Source organism: Monopterus albus, unplaced genomic scaffold, assembly GCF_001952655.1.
Source record: "Monopterus albus unplaced genomic scaffold, M_albus_1.0 scaffold38.1, whole genome shotgun sequence".
In the NCBI taxonomy this organism is placed as follows: Eukaryota; Metazoa; Chordata; class Actinopteri; order Synbranchiformes; family Synbranchidae; genus Monopterus; species Monopterus albus.
Window position 1 is genome coordinate 3,530,322 of NW_018127918.1, and position 15,887 is coordinate 3,546,208.

The 15,887-nt window shown below is 39.4% G+C and overlaps 1 protein-coding gene across 4 annotated transcripts in view; it reads right to left on the minus strand.

Annotated features, from left to right (window-relative positions):
- cadm1a (cell adhesion molecule 1a) overlaps positions 1-15,887 on the minus strand; it is a 340,724-nt gene that overhangs the window by 203,369 nt on the left and 121,468 nt on the right. For 2 of the 4 annotated variants that reach the window (XM_020598430.1, XM_020598431.1), the window contains exon 1: positions 7,577-8,232. The exons of the other annotated variants lie outside the window; for them this stretch is intronic. In XM_020598430.1, the coding sequence (XP_020454086.1) occupies positions 7,577-7,691 (115 nt within the window). In that variant the 5' untranslated portion in view covers positions 7,692-8,232. Of the gene's footprint in view, positions 1-7,576; positions 8,233-15,887 lie in introns of those variants that run through there. 4 annotated transcript variants of the gene reach the window in all.

Consider the following 15,887-nt stretch of genomic DNA (forward strand, 5'->3'; position numbering starts at 1 on the left):
ATTCCTGCTCCCCACATACTGTATTGGATGGTGGCAACAGAATGGTAATAGAGTTGATGTCTCCATCTACCGATTCATGCTCATTTGTTATTTATTCATGAGAAAGTAAGCAGGGTGCCCTGCTTAATACACTTCATATCATTCACACACTCATGCTATTCAAATTCTAGTATAAGATCATTTCAGTTGAAAACTTCTCTCCACTTGTTCTTGAGATACAACTTCATTCAAATTTGTAAGTCAAAGAAAAGAGAGAAGATTGTTTCGCCTGAACCACAAAACAATAACCTGCCAAGGCCAAGTGAGCAGTAAATTTATCCAACACTACTTGGAGGAGAATGCACAAATAGAGCTGATTGGGTTGATTGTGTCAATATACTGCTTTCAATTTTCAAGCATTTGTGTGGATTTGTTATTTTATTTGTGTGTGTGTTTCTAAAAAGTGAGAATGCTTGGCCTTTACCAAAATATAACTACAGTGCACTCAAAAACAGTACACTGTAATTGGAATTAACACTCAAAATGCAAAAACACAAATATTTACCAACACTGAAACAATTACAGCCAATGTAAATGGTTAAATCTGGCAGCATGGTGATAAAAAAAAAAAAAATTAATCACTAAACAAAATCCTTCTGCCATCTTGGAACAGTTAGAGCAGACTACTTAGCTACTGGTGTGCCCTCACCCTCCCAGTCCTCTATTTACTTAACCTTTAGGAAGTCCTCATTAGCCAGCTGACTCAGAAGAGCCTACTGGGTTGTCAGGAGAGAGATAAATTAACAGTGGGAGCATTGATTTAACTTGTGCCTTGAGCCGAGATCACGTTGGCCGGTCAGTATGCACAATATAATTAGTTATTAGCGAGAAGGGAGTTTTCTTAAGTGATTAATCAGAAGAGCTCTCCGACTCCAAAGTAAAAGCATCAATGAGCAGCCAGTAGGGTGAAAGGGCACCTAATAGACTAAGACTGTCCTCACCAATAAAACCAGCATCATTATCTGGACAAGCGACCTTTTAAAGTATGATCATATAAAAAGGTGACCATAGCTTTCTTAACACAACAACCCATAGGTCAGAGGTTGTTCATCCAAGTGATTTTATTACGGGGCAAACCAGAAAGTAAAATCATAATTGTTTTTATAAATGTCATATGGAAGGTACTTTTGGAAAACACCAATTTTATTTATTTAACTTTAGCTAGGACTTGACAACTTGGCAGCTCGTTTTAATAACTGAAAACAACAAGTGAAAACTCTGTAAAAACCCAGATGCTAAATAAGAATACTTAATGTAAGGCCTCACCCTGTGAACATCTCCCCTCCTGAGGAGAGTGCCCAGGAAATATACAAATTTAAAAGCCCTTTCTGTCATCAGAGTGCTTTGGACATTAAAAATGTTTTCTAATTGATTAAGCATCATTAAGTGTCACAAACAAAAAAGACAAGCCTCAGGAAATGCGCTGCAAATGCCTCTGGCTAAAGTGCCTCCTCTTGCACATTTATGCATATTGATAATGGAAGAGAGAGAGCAAAAAAAAAACTTTGCAGACTTGCACATCTGTAAAAGAGAACCAAGAGTGCTTTTTGAAACACTAGGTTTAGTAGCAGAGGCGCAGAAAGACCATGCGATGCAAACAGAGGCTAGAAGAGCTTTGTGCACTGTATGCATTTGAATATAGGATTACTGTTTGTCATAAAGTTGCAAATGCAGCTTCTGCAGTAAACACATGCTGAGTCACAGCATATGAAGCAGGCATGGGGGCAGGGAGGGAGGCTTGGCGCAGATAAGATAGAAGAGAGATGAAATGCTGCTGGGATTTCTCACTTTGGTGCAATAATGGAATCGCATTACCAAAGTGAGAGCTGTCCAGGCAGACCTAATGAAGCCTCACACAGTGAAGGCTGGCCTCCTCATGTTGAGATGGGCAAGGGAGGAAAAGAATGAGGAGAGTTGGTTGGACTGACAAAAAAAAAGGGTGACATCCAATCTATACGTAGGAGGAGAGATAAATCATTTTGAAGAAAATATGACAACAAACAAAGGGCAAAGGGGCAAAGAGATAAGGAGAAAAGACAGGAAAATTAAGAATCAGTGGTGTGGTAACTCCGGGTGGAAAACAGAGTGCTCAAAAACGTGCTCCAGAACACACAGGACATACGCTAACATCCAGGCCTTTAGTGCTAATTGACAGCTCTTGCAAGTTGTCTTTTTTCTGTCTCTCTGACCAGATTTCCTAGGTCAATTGCTGTGTGCTAATTGGCTAGCCAAGCCAGTAGGTCACACAGTCCCACTGTCCGTCCCTGGAGTGCTGTCATGATGTCGCTGCCTACACACACAGCTAGTTTTCCTCTGTGGTGGGAAGGTGCATGGCAGCTGCTGTAGAAAACAGGAGCTGCAGCCTCTTGAGGCATACAGTGCAGTGGCCCTAGATTTCGGTCAACACACCTAAAAATACCCAGCAATGCCACTGTAGTCACTGTCTCTCTTCAACTGACAGTGAAACCAGCTGGGATGGTAGAGAGAACAAGGGGCAGACATGTAAGAAATGTGTAAGGACACTTGTGGTTGAAGGTGTGGTTGTGTAAACCAGTCAAGTGAAGAATGTGAAATATATTTTAGGCCTGTAGTGAAGGTTTGATTAAACAGACTTCACACCCATCTAGATTATAGGCATATCAGGGGTTTTGATGATTTTACCTGGTCATGCTTTACAATACTGCTGAAGGGAAAAAGTGTGTTAAGTTTATGGTAACCGTAATGAGCACAAATTTGGGCTCCTATACAAGATCTAAATGTCAAACAATTTCTTTACTATTTCAATAATAACTTTATTCTCCACTGTGGTAAACAGGTGAAGGGAGTTTAAAGGGCTTGATCACACCAAATATTTATCCATTTTCAACTTGTAACTTAAACATCTTGTAACATTAGCCTTAAACAAAGCCTTAAACACACAAGCAGAAAGGTTAGTAAGACAACAACATAACATTTAACACATAGTGGTTCAAAAATAGTTAAAAGGCAGAGACTCCAGGTCCCAGACTTCACTGTAGTGTAATGTGGCACTTAGGATATTGAATTTCTCTGCATGAGCTCATCTCATTAGTGTCTAGTACCTTCACTTTAGCCTACTGTCAACCCTTATATCATTATTGCCTATATCAGTACGCTTAACTGCTGGTTAATTGGTTAATTGTTGGAGTCCTGTTTCATCTGTGCTGACACTGTCATTAATCAGATGCAATTAGAATACAATACTTAATGTAGAATTGCTCTTTCCATCACAGTGGGAGAATCTGGGGGCTGAGATCATAAGCTCCTTCTCAGACATGCACTGCAACCCTGATATTATCAAGACATCATGCAGGGGAGCTGTATGTGCAATAGCAAATGTCCGAGTTACAGTAGTTGGCCCAGACACCGAGTGGACTTTACCCTGCCAGCAACTTAGTACCAAGTCAGCGTTATGTCCGAGTGAACCTATGTGTGAATAGAGTGTCTTACAGTTTATTCACACCCAGCTAGTGGACATGTTGATGACACTATCATGTGACTGGCACAAAACCAGAAAAATACAAATATCCGATGATGATGAAGCAGGGTCATTCATACAAAGATGCCAACAAAAATGTCAAACTGGAGAGATTGAGATTTGGGAATTTCTGTCCTTGAGGGCTAATGCAGAAAATGTCAGACAAACAATAAGAAACTCAATTGTTTATGACTAAATTACAAAGTGGCTGACCATGTCTAGTCAATAAATGCAAAGCTTTTCATGCCACAGAGGACTGTTAATCTGCATGGAAAGAAAACATTTTCAATTTATTAGCTAAATTGAAAATCTGTGCCACCATTAAATTTGATAAACAATTGTTTGCTTATGTCCACATCTGTGTTTTAATAACACTACTGAGAGAGACGAGGTGCGATCTGTGCAGCAGTGTTGTCCCATATAGTTGCAGGACCATTGCTCTGAATAAGTGGTAATTTTCACCTGGTCTCAGCACTTTTAAAAAGCCTGATTGCTTGAGAATAATGGCCACTTTGGCAACTGTCAATTTTCCTCTAGAGCAAATTGGTTCAGGGTTGATGCCGTGTGATTCGCTGAAGCTGTCATTTCCCGAGCTCCTATTTCAATCAAGGCCACCTTGCTTACTTCATTACAAACATGAGCAGACAACTCCACAATGCTTTGACTCACTTATCAAATCCATTTCCCTGCATTTTCTAATTTATTCAAGAGTCCAGCTTTGATTTCTGCTCTAAATAAAAGTAAGAAGTTGGTTAATAAAAAGTACTCTCGTCCCATTTTGCAGTCATTCACTCTTAACATTATTTTCTGATACATTTTAAAAATGCTTTCCCTGTTCATTATCACCCAAATGATTTGGGATTATTATAGAAATAAAGTGGAACTTTCTTCAGTTTTGGAACAAACAAGTCTGATGATCTCACCACATATTTTTTCCCCTTTTTTTATTGGCACATGAAAAGTAAGTCTCCACAGCACGAGGCTAAGCGATTTGTTGAACAGGATGCTTTTTCTCTTGTTTGTAATTGTGCATTTGCTTTATCTGCCTTTTGAATAATCAGGGACAGAACCTAAGCCTGGCATCTCACAATCTCAGTCTTTCTGCAGTGTTTTTACTGCTTTCAGAGGTAGAAAGCTGCTTTCTGAAAAATTCTGTGTATCATTAATGAAAGCAATTTCCATGAAAAGAGCTGTAAGGCGGCTCTCTGGCTGATTATACAAAAATACTTGTGGAAGGAATGGCTTCACATTATTTTGGGCAGATAAAAGTCTGTGCCTTCCAGCCCAAGGTGTATGCATTAAGCCAAAGGTCTTTTTTGCTGTTAATACTTGGGGCCATACATAGCAATAAGCCTTAGGTGTTACAGTAGCTGAAGGCTTCTGTACATTAGAAGCTTAGTTTTCTTTTTCAAACTCCCATCAGTACATTTGGCTTTACATTATGTGTGACAAATGGCAGAGAGCAGAAGGCTGGTGAAGAGACAAACAAAAGAGTCGCATGCTTTTCTAATGAGCTGGTGGACCAAACCAGGGCTGAAAAGACCTGCAAGTATTAGACTAGAATTCACCAGGTTGACACTAAAATCACAGCAATGGGATGCCCATGCTACTCAAGTTTCAGAGTTGAAACTAAAGCACAATGCAGTATCTTGATAGCTACTGTTAGGATCATCTTCCTTGCCATTTATTTGTACGAAAAGGTAATAAGGCAATTGTTTTGCCACTTGGCTTGATGCACTCTCTTCGTTTCTCATTCTGCCTCTTACTGTACTCTGATAATTTGCTCATTGTATCTTTATATAAAGCTATATTAGCTGAATTTAATTTCTGATTTTCTGTTGACAAGCACTTGTAACTGATTTTGTAGAGTAAAGAGCCAGTCCCTGACATCCATTAAGATCCAAAAATCCACCATGTACCAACAGATCTGCATCAGTGGCTCCACACCATTAGAAATCTAAGAGTAGCTCTATGGTTGATTGTTCATTAGTGCTTGTCGCGACATATGAGATTTATTCCTTCACTGAAACACTGTGTAGTGCTTTTTAATTGACTTTTATGGCACGTGTCTCTCTAGACAGTCCAACCTTGAAATTACAGGTCGAAAAATGCAGTCTTGAACGCAAGGGGTGGAAGAATATGTAAATGAAAGCAAAGTTCAGAGTTTTGCGATACCCAAGACGTGTGCTGTTGTTAGTGAAATGACTGTACGCCTTATGCATTTGAGACTCTGCAGAGATTTAGAAACACTGGTTTTTGATCTCCATACCATCTTCAAGAAGTACTGTTATACAGTACCTTTAATAAAAGGTAGTTCAATGAAAAAAGCTATTGACAGTGTGGGGTATCCAGAGCAACAGAGACATTGTTTTTGGAAAGACACGTTGCTGTTAGTTAAAAGTCACAAAGGTTCATTTTCATGACAAGAGGATTATATAGTAGACTTTTACGGCAATAGATATAGGATTCTGTCCGGCCTGTCAGTCAATGCTCAACAAAAAAGTGCATTTACATCTGTTCTCAGTAAGGATTGTGTCAGGCCTGTCAGTCAATGCTCAACCAAAAAGTGCATTTACATCTGTTCTCAGTATTTATTTATCCTTTGTTTTACCAGAGGTAAAGATCTTTTTTTCAGGGGAGACCTAGACAAGACTATCTATCCAATCCCTCTCATGGAATTCTGAGGTTTCTGTGCAGTGACTCCAAATTGTGTTACTTGTTCAGTCTCATATCACATTAGCTTTTATCATTTCCTTTACTAACTAGTTAAATAAATACGAATACAGTAGTAGCAGTTGCATAGCATCCTTGTCCCTTCAATGTAACATCTGCCAGGATGTTCTTTAAGCTGAGTCACTCTCTTTGTCTTGTTTTTTTGTTTTCACTTACAATTTAATACACAAGATTACTGATATCACAAGCATGAGAAAACAATTTCATTTGGAATGAGGACAAGATCATTGATGCACAGTCAGACTAGATAACAGACTGCTGAAAGTAAAATTTCATTTTCAGATTAGAGACAAGCTGTGCATTGGCCTCTATAAAAAAATTGTCTCGCCAGATGCCTTTTTGGGCAAATCCTTGATATGATTACCTTTTAAATGCTGTTTAAAAAGCCTCCACTGCACAAAACACCATTAGGTTTTCCAAATAGTGAACTAGTGATCCCCTCTACAGCTTGATATCCACAGGCTTATCTCCCAGTTCACTGCATTATAGTAGCAAAATATTACTGTAATTATACTGTAAATAGAAACCATAATTAGAAAAAGGGGCCCCCGTTAATGTGCTATCTCAGTCAGCCTTGCAAAACAGCTGGTGAAGGTGAGCAAGCATATCACCAGAAATGTGAATGCCTACAGAGAGTGCCCAGAAGAAGAGCACGCCAAGCACAGGAGCAAGGCAAAGGAACCATTAAAGGGAATGCACAAACAGAATGAATGTTTGTAATTTGCAAAACAGGCAACACTAAAGCATCAAGTGTTAAAAAAAAGCATTCAAATGCCAGTAAATAGGTAAAATGGGTTCAGACCTTTCTCATCTGATAACACAAATGTTAATATGACACTGTCATTGCCTTTCAAAACATGTATTGATAAAGTGTTTGGTGATCTGCTGGATAGGTTCAGATTCATTTTATGTTACTTAAACTACTTGGTTATGTTCATCGAAGACTGAATCCAATCCCGTTCGGCAATCGGGCGAAGGCAGGGTACACCCTGGACAGGTCGCCAATCCATCGCAGGGCTAACACATAGATGAACAACCACACACACACACTCCTATGGGCAATTTAGAGACACCAATCAACCTAAGCTGCATGTCTTTAGACTGTGGGAGGAAGCCGGAGTACCCGGAGAGAACCCACGCAAGCACGGGGAGAACATGCAAACTCCACACAGAAAGGTCCCAGGTGGGGCCCGAACCCGGAACCTTCTCGCTGTGCCACCATGCTGCTTTTTTTTTTTTATTTTTTTTTTAAACAAGTTAAAATATCCGACTTTATTGATCACAAACATCCATTCAGACATTAAATACCTGCATGCAGACACGTCCCAAATCCACACCCGGTGAAAACCCCAACAACACGACCAGTGTGGTTCTTCTTCAGTGGCTTTGTGTGCAAACGTGGCAGGTTAAAACACTGAAACATGAGGAGCTGATAAAAACCAGGACTCACCAGACTAAAATAGAGGGTGAGTCCTGCACGGCCTCTCACTGTGCGACACACTCCTACAAGTCTTCTGGGTCACATTTCTAAAATTAATAAAATCTACATGAATTGCACGTTGTTTGTAAGTGAGCAGCTGCTAGAGGCTGATGGCCAGACTGCCAGGCCCGACTGTGACAGAGGAACTCGGTCATGTTGGGCAATCACCTGAACCAGCAGCTCCTGTCAATCATTAAGCCGCCAGGTTGGGCTGAGGCTGCACGCCCACTGGTCCCACCAGCAGCCCAATGGTTCGCTAGCTGAGTAATTATTCCTGTACAGTGTTGTTCAAGTGTATTTCATGCAAAAATGCCTAACATTTATTTTCTGATTTCTCGTCACAGCGAACTGAGCGTCTCTGGCTTTTGCACCGGAGGCCAAACTAAACGCAGCAGGCTCTGGACAAACCGGTTTTTACAGAACAAACACTGAGCTGCCGAACTGAGCCAACGTTCAGCCAGTAAGCCCAGACTCATTAGATGGTAACTGCAGTTTCTCAGTGGGTCTGCTGACTAATCAGTATACTGTTCACTATATGCAGGCGTTTTCATATTTGTACATGTTAACTGTCTTTAAATCGATTTATTCCCATGATTGTAAAAGACATTTCAAAAAATGATTTCCCTCTCAGAAAAACAACAAAAACAAGTTCATGCCCTATCTTAATATTTGTTGAAGGGTTAATGTATAGGATTTCACTGAACTGCAACTTCTTTTTTACTGCCTACTCCGCAACGCATCTTCTCGTTTGATGTTATAGCACAAACAGACCTTAAGCTGACATCTGGCATGTTTACTGTGCAACTCCACAACAAATCATTTCTGCAAACTTTTGATACAACATTCACAACCCTTACATACATTAGCTTTTTATTTTTTGGGGGGTTTTCTGAGAAAGAACGAGCCACCTGGAAGTGGAAGCTTTTTGAATGTAGTTCTGCAGACAGAGGCGCAAAATTGGATAGAATCAAGGGAATTTCACTCTTCCTTCTAACATTCACAAATTAAAGGAGCTCGTCAGCTGTTCCTGCCACAACCACTTAAAAACAACTTAAGTTCTCCTACAGACAGTTACACTGAAACTCAGTGAAAACTGTTCCATAAACTCAGATATGACCTTCAATTTTTTGCTTACACAACTGTAATCCTATATTCTCCTGTTTTCCCCTCCAAGCACTCTACCTGTGGCTAGCAGAGAGGAGGCAGCCTGAAACACTGTCTTGCTGGAGAAAACAAAGTCAGTTGTACTGTAAGTGCTTGTCTTCAGTCATGTCAACTTCCCCCGAGCCGTGCCTTCCCCAACAACCCTCTCCCCCTTTCTTCTTACACTTACCAAACAAACACATGCAAACACACTTGCCTGTGGGCAGATATTTCTTTTGCCCAGTGATTTGTTTGTTTCAGTTGAAATAGTGCTCAACAAAAGGCACAAAGGTAAAACTTCTCTACTTAGGGCAACATTAATCTGCAAAGACTGTTGGGACCCTTAGGCCTTGTGCACACGCACACAGGTATTTTTAAAAAAAGTACCTTTTTCTCTGCATTTTGGTCTTTGGCCCACAAAAAATGCAATTTAGGTCACTAAAAACAAAGGTTTTGGAAAACTTTCTCCACGGTAATATTGATGTATTGCACCGTATTGTGCAATGGAGGATGTAGCCAAATTATTGATGGTAGTAATATTGCTAACCAGGTTTACACTTACATAGGAAGTTACTTGCGAACTATGAACAGAGGCATCAGAATGCGCTAAGAGGTCACGGCTACACTTAGCAACATTCATTTATTCCAGAAACCCCAACACCAAAGGAAGTAGTAATAACCTTTTCCTGACTGACCAACGTGACTGTATGGCTAAGGTTATATCGCCTGCTGGTGGCTTGGCGTACTCTTGAAAACTCCATTTTAAAAAAATACTGGCATAACGTGTGGAGTAGGCCTTAATGAATGTATCAAGAGAGAGTCGCACCATCACTGGCCTTCCTTGAGCCCCAATAACATCAAGTGATGCTGAACCCATGTCAAAATTAAGGGAGCAAGACACTGTCACTTAGTTGGAAAGAGGTGAAGTCCAGGGTAATGAGAAATCTGGCTAGTGAAAAAAAATTCCAAACACTGAGCTGTCATCATTATAGGCCTCGCTGTCGGGGTTTACATCGATACTGCTCTTCAACCTACTTGACATGTGAAGGAGAAAATGAACCTGGTTCCTAGACACTGCAAGATTATACAAAATCTCTATCAGGTGTGGAAGTGCTGTATGAGTTTTCTAAAAATGTATTCTGCCATGCCAAAAGAAGCACAATTTGAACCCTGTTTTGTTGATATCAACTGTGTCAAGCTTCTCTAATCAGATCTCCTGTTTGTCCATACTTTACTGCAATTATCACAGTAGTTCGAGATATGGAACTGCCTTTTCATGATCACATGAGTGTCCTGACATGTTTTTGGAACAGTGACAGTGATAGCTTATTGATTTCATTCCTTTGCCATCATCAGTCAAGTTCTGTTAAGTACGTTATGATCACAAATAATTACTGTATTTGTAATTTTTTTTTTTAAATCTCCTCCTCACAACAACACAGTGTTTGTCTTAGATAACACTATAATGAAATGCTTATCTCAGGATAACTGGCTTTAAAAACTATAACTGAGGAGCTTGAGATAATTAAGCAATTACACGATAACTTTTTATCTCCAAGTCAAACATTGTGTTATGTTCATGAGATAACATTCCTAGAATAATTGGCAACCATTACCTATGAAATAAACTGTGCATCTTGAACCATGGGATTTTTACAGTGGTCTACATGAACAAAAGTGCAGTTGCTGGTGCCCCATTGCTTTATTTTAATCTATGCTAATATTATATAGAGTTGGAAAATACAGAAAATCCACTGCACTGTAGGACTGAGTGATAAACCAGCAAGACAGCCCTTTTATTGCCCCTGGTCCATTGCTGCCACACTCAACATGAAAGCCACTTTCAATTGGACACAAGCATTCAGGGGACATTGTTGGTAGTCCCCATTTATTTCTCCATACTTCTGTCAGTGGCAGGATTGTGAGGCTCTGAAGTAAGGCTCTGTGCCCCTACTGTATGGACAACTGGGAGCAGAATTTCCATTGAAGTTTCCTTGGCAACAAAGCTGTTGAGCCTTGAGCTCTTACATTCCCATTTGCACTTTGCAAAGGTTGAAGGTACAGGCGTTGGCTTGACAGTGGGGAGTCACTTGGGGCCTTGGCTACATGAAGCAATTTTGACAAATCAGCAGTTGAGCCACAAAGGGGCAGCTTGTTATGCTGAGTAATGGCACTTCAAAATAGCCAGAACTTTGGGTTTTCTTCTAAGAGCATTTGGTCTGTTCTACTTCATTATTCATCTAGCATCTCTGATCTTGTGTTGTACTGTAACAACATTGTGTGGGTTACAATGTTAGATAAAATTAAGATGCATTTTAATACAGTTAAGTTGTAGTAACACGCTTAGGGCACTATGCCAAATTTGCTTCGTATCCTAGTGCTGTTCCTTAGGGCTTGGTTCCTGGTGACCTGACCAACTCTTTCTCAGACACCCCTCCCCCTCATGTTGGTGCACTTGCCAAGATACTGGTATATCAGCCCCAATCAGACAGGCACACTGTGCCAGCTTGTGCACTTAGTTATCACTAGTGATTTTCCAGCGTTCATAGTTTATCACCCTTTGTTACTGACCTTGGTTTGTCTTTTCATGCCACTTCCTGTCTATGTATTATGTCTTGCCATTTGAATTACCATTACTCTGTTGGACTGTGGCCGGTTTTCTTGTGGATTACGACCACTGCCTGGATCATGGATGTTGCCCTTGCCATTTCCTTGTCAGTTTTGCATCTCAGTTTTTTTTTTACAACCCAAACTGACCCCATAAAATGTACAGTAGTAGTAGTAATTATTACCTCTGACAAGGGGATTATGTTTTCACTGTTTGCTTGTTTGTTAACAGCATAAACTCAAAACATCATGAATGAATTTTAATGAATTTTTTTGTGATTTGGGGTATGGCCCACAAAATATTCGGTTACAGTTTACTGGTGATTGAGACCATAATTCAAATGTTTAATGGAATCAGGATCTGCTTTGGCATCGTTCTGCACTCAGTGCTGTTCAGTTGTTACAAGGAGTCCTATATTTGGGTTCAACCCCTACAGTATCTGACAGAGATAATGAAATCTAATCATGGACCTTCTGTTATTGCCATTGGATTTCATTATGCTAATTAGATAAACAGAGCTGCCAGACTTGTCATCAAACATAGCATGTATAAGGTTAAGTGAAGCAGTATGACATTATTGCTACAGCGTGCAAGGTATTGGACATGACAAGACAGTCACAGACATCTGTAAGCTGCTTTTTGGAAGACTTGCTAACTAGGTTAACATTACTTTTATCTTAAGATAATCAGTACAGTACTGGTATAGCCCTCTCTGTCATGTTACTCCTTGTCTTTCAAAGACATCATCCTACCATCATCTAAAGCTTCTGAATGAGCATCTTGAGCTATAGCAGAAAAATGTGGGGTTAGGTGACCTTTCAACAGCAGGGATTTATTTCTCGTCACTAAAGGGTAAAACAACTGAAATTTGAGTGCATGTTTTTTTTGTTCTTGTCAATTTAAGATGACTAAATAAAGTTGATCATACAAAATGGAATTTCAGGTCACAACAAAACTGAAAACTGAAGCCTAAAGCTTTAGGGCTGATCTTTTTGCTTCAGTTGGATCTCCAGTCATTTTGACTATGATTCAGTACTCACTGAGGCTGTAATTAGCATATCACTGCCCACAGTGTGTATTTGGCTCTGTCCACACCAACGCTTCAGCTTAAAGTGGAAATGAGCAATGGTTTTACTGAGCCATGGCATACAGGTACATGATCAAAATGTATTGCAAACATTTGATAAGTTGTTGATAGGGACCTGTACTGTCAACTTGAAGGAGGAGATAAGCTTTGGGTTGCATAAAGATTATTAAATACCTCTTAAATTTTTATTGGCCTCTTATTCTTATATAAATAAATCCTGACAATATAAACACAGCTCAGGTCTGTTGTCCCCTGAAGTGACTATGCACTTTCCTTAAACCATTAATGACTTTCAGGAAATACAGAAACCAACATGCCCTTGCCTCAGAAGTTAATCATCCCATGAGGGGACTAATGTTGTCTTTACTAATCAAAGTGTTTAGGAGGAAAGAGGCCGAGGAGCACAGTGAAAATGGAGCTGTCCATGTTGCTCCCCTGGGCTGCACTACGCAAGTCAACCGTAAAGAAAATCACAAGGCTCAAGCACATACCAAGAATGAATTTGCTAGATTGACCAGGGCTGTTTTACAGTAAGTAGGTTTTAGAGTAAGTAGGTTTTACATCAAGGCACCAAAGTCTTGAAATACCAACTGGAAGAAAATGTTAGCAGTGAACACAACCTAGGCAGCAACTGTGGCTCCTACAAAACATAACTGGCAGTAGAATAATAGTAAAATAAGTTCTAGGAGATAATTACGTTTGATAGTTTGTTACTTTTTTGCTCCTATGCTTCTATCATTAGACACTATACTTCAAATGACTAAGATTGGCTGAACAAGTAAAATTGATTTGTTTTCAACTTGACTTTCTTCTTCTTTAATCAAAATCATTCAAAAACAGACTAAAGCCTTTGGAGAATTAATTTTACTCCTCACTTCTTCTGATTATGTTTTGAGTAGAAGTTCCAAAACATGCTATTAAATGCAAGGACAGTAGGCTAATTATGTGTGGGAGGTCTATTCAGACTTTGAAAAGCAGTGTCATTAAAGGCGTTTTTCATTTGGAGGACGGAATGACCTTGCTGAAAATGTAAAAAAAAAATTGTTGTCAAGGATGTTAGTTATTAGGGACAGGACAATGTGATTTCTTTTCTCTGGATATGATTCAACGAACGATGTGGTGTGTATGATTCAATTCTACTTTTTTGTACGTTTTACATTTTCATGATATACTAAAGTTCAGTACAGTTCTGTCCATTAGTTAATTTGTTAGAAACCTTATTTTAAACATTGTACTGTGCATTACCAATGATGCTTTGCTCTTTTTTGTGAGTATCATCAACAGAGGAAAAACTGACTTTTCTGAATTTTGCTCATGAATCAATTTCGTAAAAATTTATTCTCAATCCAATGTTTATACTTTGCTACATACATAAAGTGCATACATACATAAAACTGTATATGGGTAAAATATGCTTCTTAATACGTGAATATTGGATGTGCAGTGCTCCTATGTGGAAACAAGCAAAAGTCAAATGACAGCACATTTTAATTTATTTTCATTTGTTATCCTACAGCATTCACCAGTGACAATTAACGTATGATTACCATGCTTTACTCATCCACAAATTTTTAGTGCACACTTAAGACTACCCAATGTCTACACACTGCATGTGATGCAGTGGGATGAGCAGTCGTCTCCCAACCAGAGAGTCACAGGTTCGAATCTCGGTGCCTGCAGTCCAAGACACTGAACCCCCAAGTTGCCCCTAACAGTTAGAGCCATCGGTGTGAGTTGGCACTGCAGATGGCTGCCTCTGTGTGTGTAACATACTTTACCAAATAAAGGTCATTTTCCTTATTATTAGGATTATCCGTTTGGATCCACAGTTACTTGACTAATACATAACTAAGACTTGCTTGTTATTTCCTAAGTCTACTGGTCTTAAGACTTAAACAACATGAGTGCAGCATACAGAAGTGCATCAGAAGACCGTCCGGCCAATTTGGCAGAGAGACAGCTCTGAGCAGCCATAGGACCACATGCCAAAATCTCAGTCAGTGTGGGCAGAATTAGCAAAAAGGTGTTACTATGGGAAATAAAGTAGCCATTGCAAAAACTACATAAAGTGCCTTATGGAGTCCACAAGTATGAGCCACTTTTCCTAAATAGGATGCAAATGTATGCAGGAAGACACTTAAATCACTGAACTGAATCTCTGGTCTGTTGTAAATATGACATTTCTGTCATGTAATACTCCCGAGTTCAAGTGCTCACAGATGCACAGATAAATTAAATATCTGCATGTCACGATTACTCTTTGCAACATTGAAAAAGATCTACACCTTTCCATTAATTAATTGGTAGAACCCCAGTTTTTTTTTTAAAAGGTCAAAACGAATACATCAAACATTGTCTGCATAATAGCATTGCTGAAACAAGATCAACATAAAGTAATAGCTTAGAGAATAATAGATTCTAATTTATATTGCAACTTGTAAGCTATGAATTATAGACCATGATATATACATATTTTTATTTTATGAATGGAAGCTTATTTTCTGTTTTTACGGTCCTTGGAGCTATAGGAGCTGTCCATGGTCCATGGACCATGGACAGCTCCTATAGCTCCAGCACCATGGACAGCGACAGCAAGTCTGTCAAAAGAAGAAGAGGATGTGAGGTATGATAAAATCTATATAATGGCTAGCTTTAAAACTATGACACCAGCTTTAATGACAACAAGCTGTTAGAATGTATTACTACTACTACTACTATTATTATTAAAGCAAAGAAAGACAACAATATAAAAGACCATCTGAAAAGTTTCCATGTACCATATCCATCCATATATTACCAGTCAAAAGTTTGGACACACTTTTACACCGAGCTCCATGGGAAAGTGTGTCCAAGCGTGTCCAGTTTGACTGTTAGTGTTATATAGGAGTGTCCTAGGGAAGAGAGGCCAGCTCATTCTGAGACTTCTCCATTTCATCCACAGCCCCCCCAACTCTCCATCCCTCCAGCAATTTTCAGAGCATGTCAAAGACCCTGAGAGGTTAATTATTTGGTGCATGATCTGTTTATTTATTTAACTCAGACCACGTTCCCACCACTCTTATCTATTCCTTCACAGCATGTCAGGATGCGGGCTGAATCCTAATAAACGAGATCCCTGAGCTTGACTATTAAAAGTAGTGCAGCAGGTTTGGGAATGAGATATCAACTGAGCACACATCTTCTGCTGTCACTGTGTGAGACTTCAAAGGACAGCTGATATGAAACTGTTCTCACACCAAGACAAACTCAGCTATTGGTAAATATCTAAAATAATGTTTGTGAATGTAAATTCTAGAACATC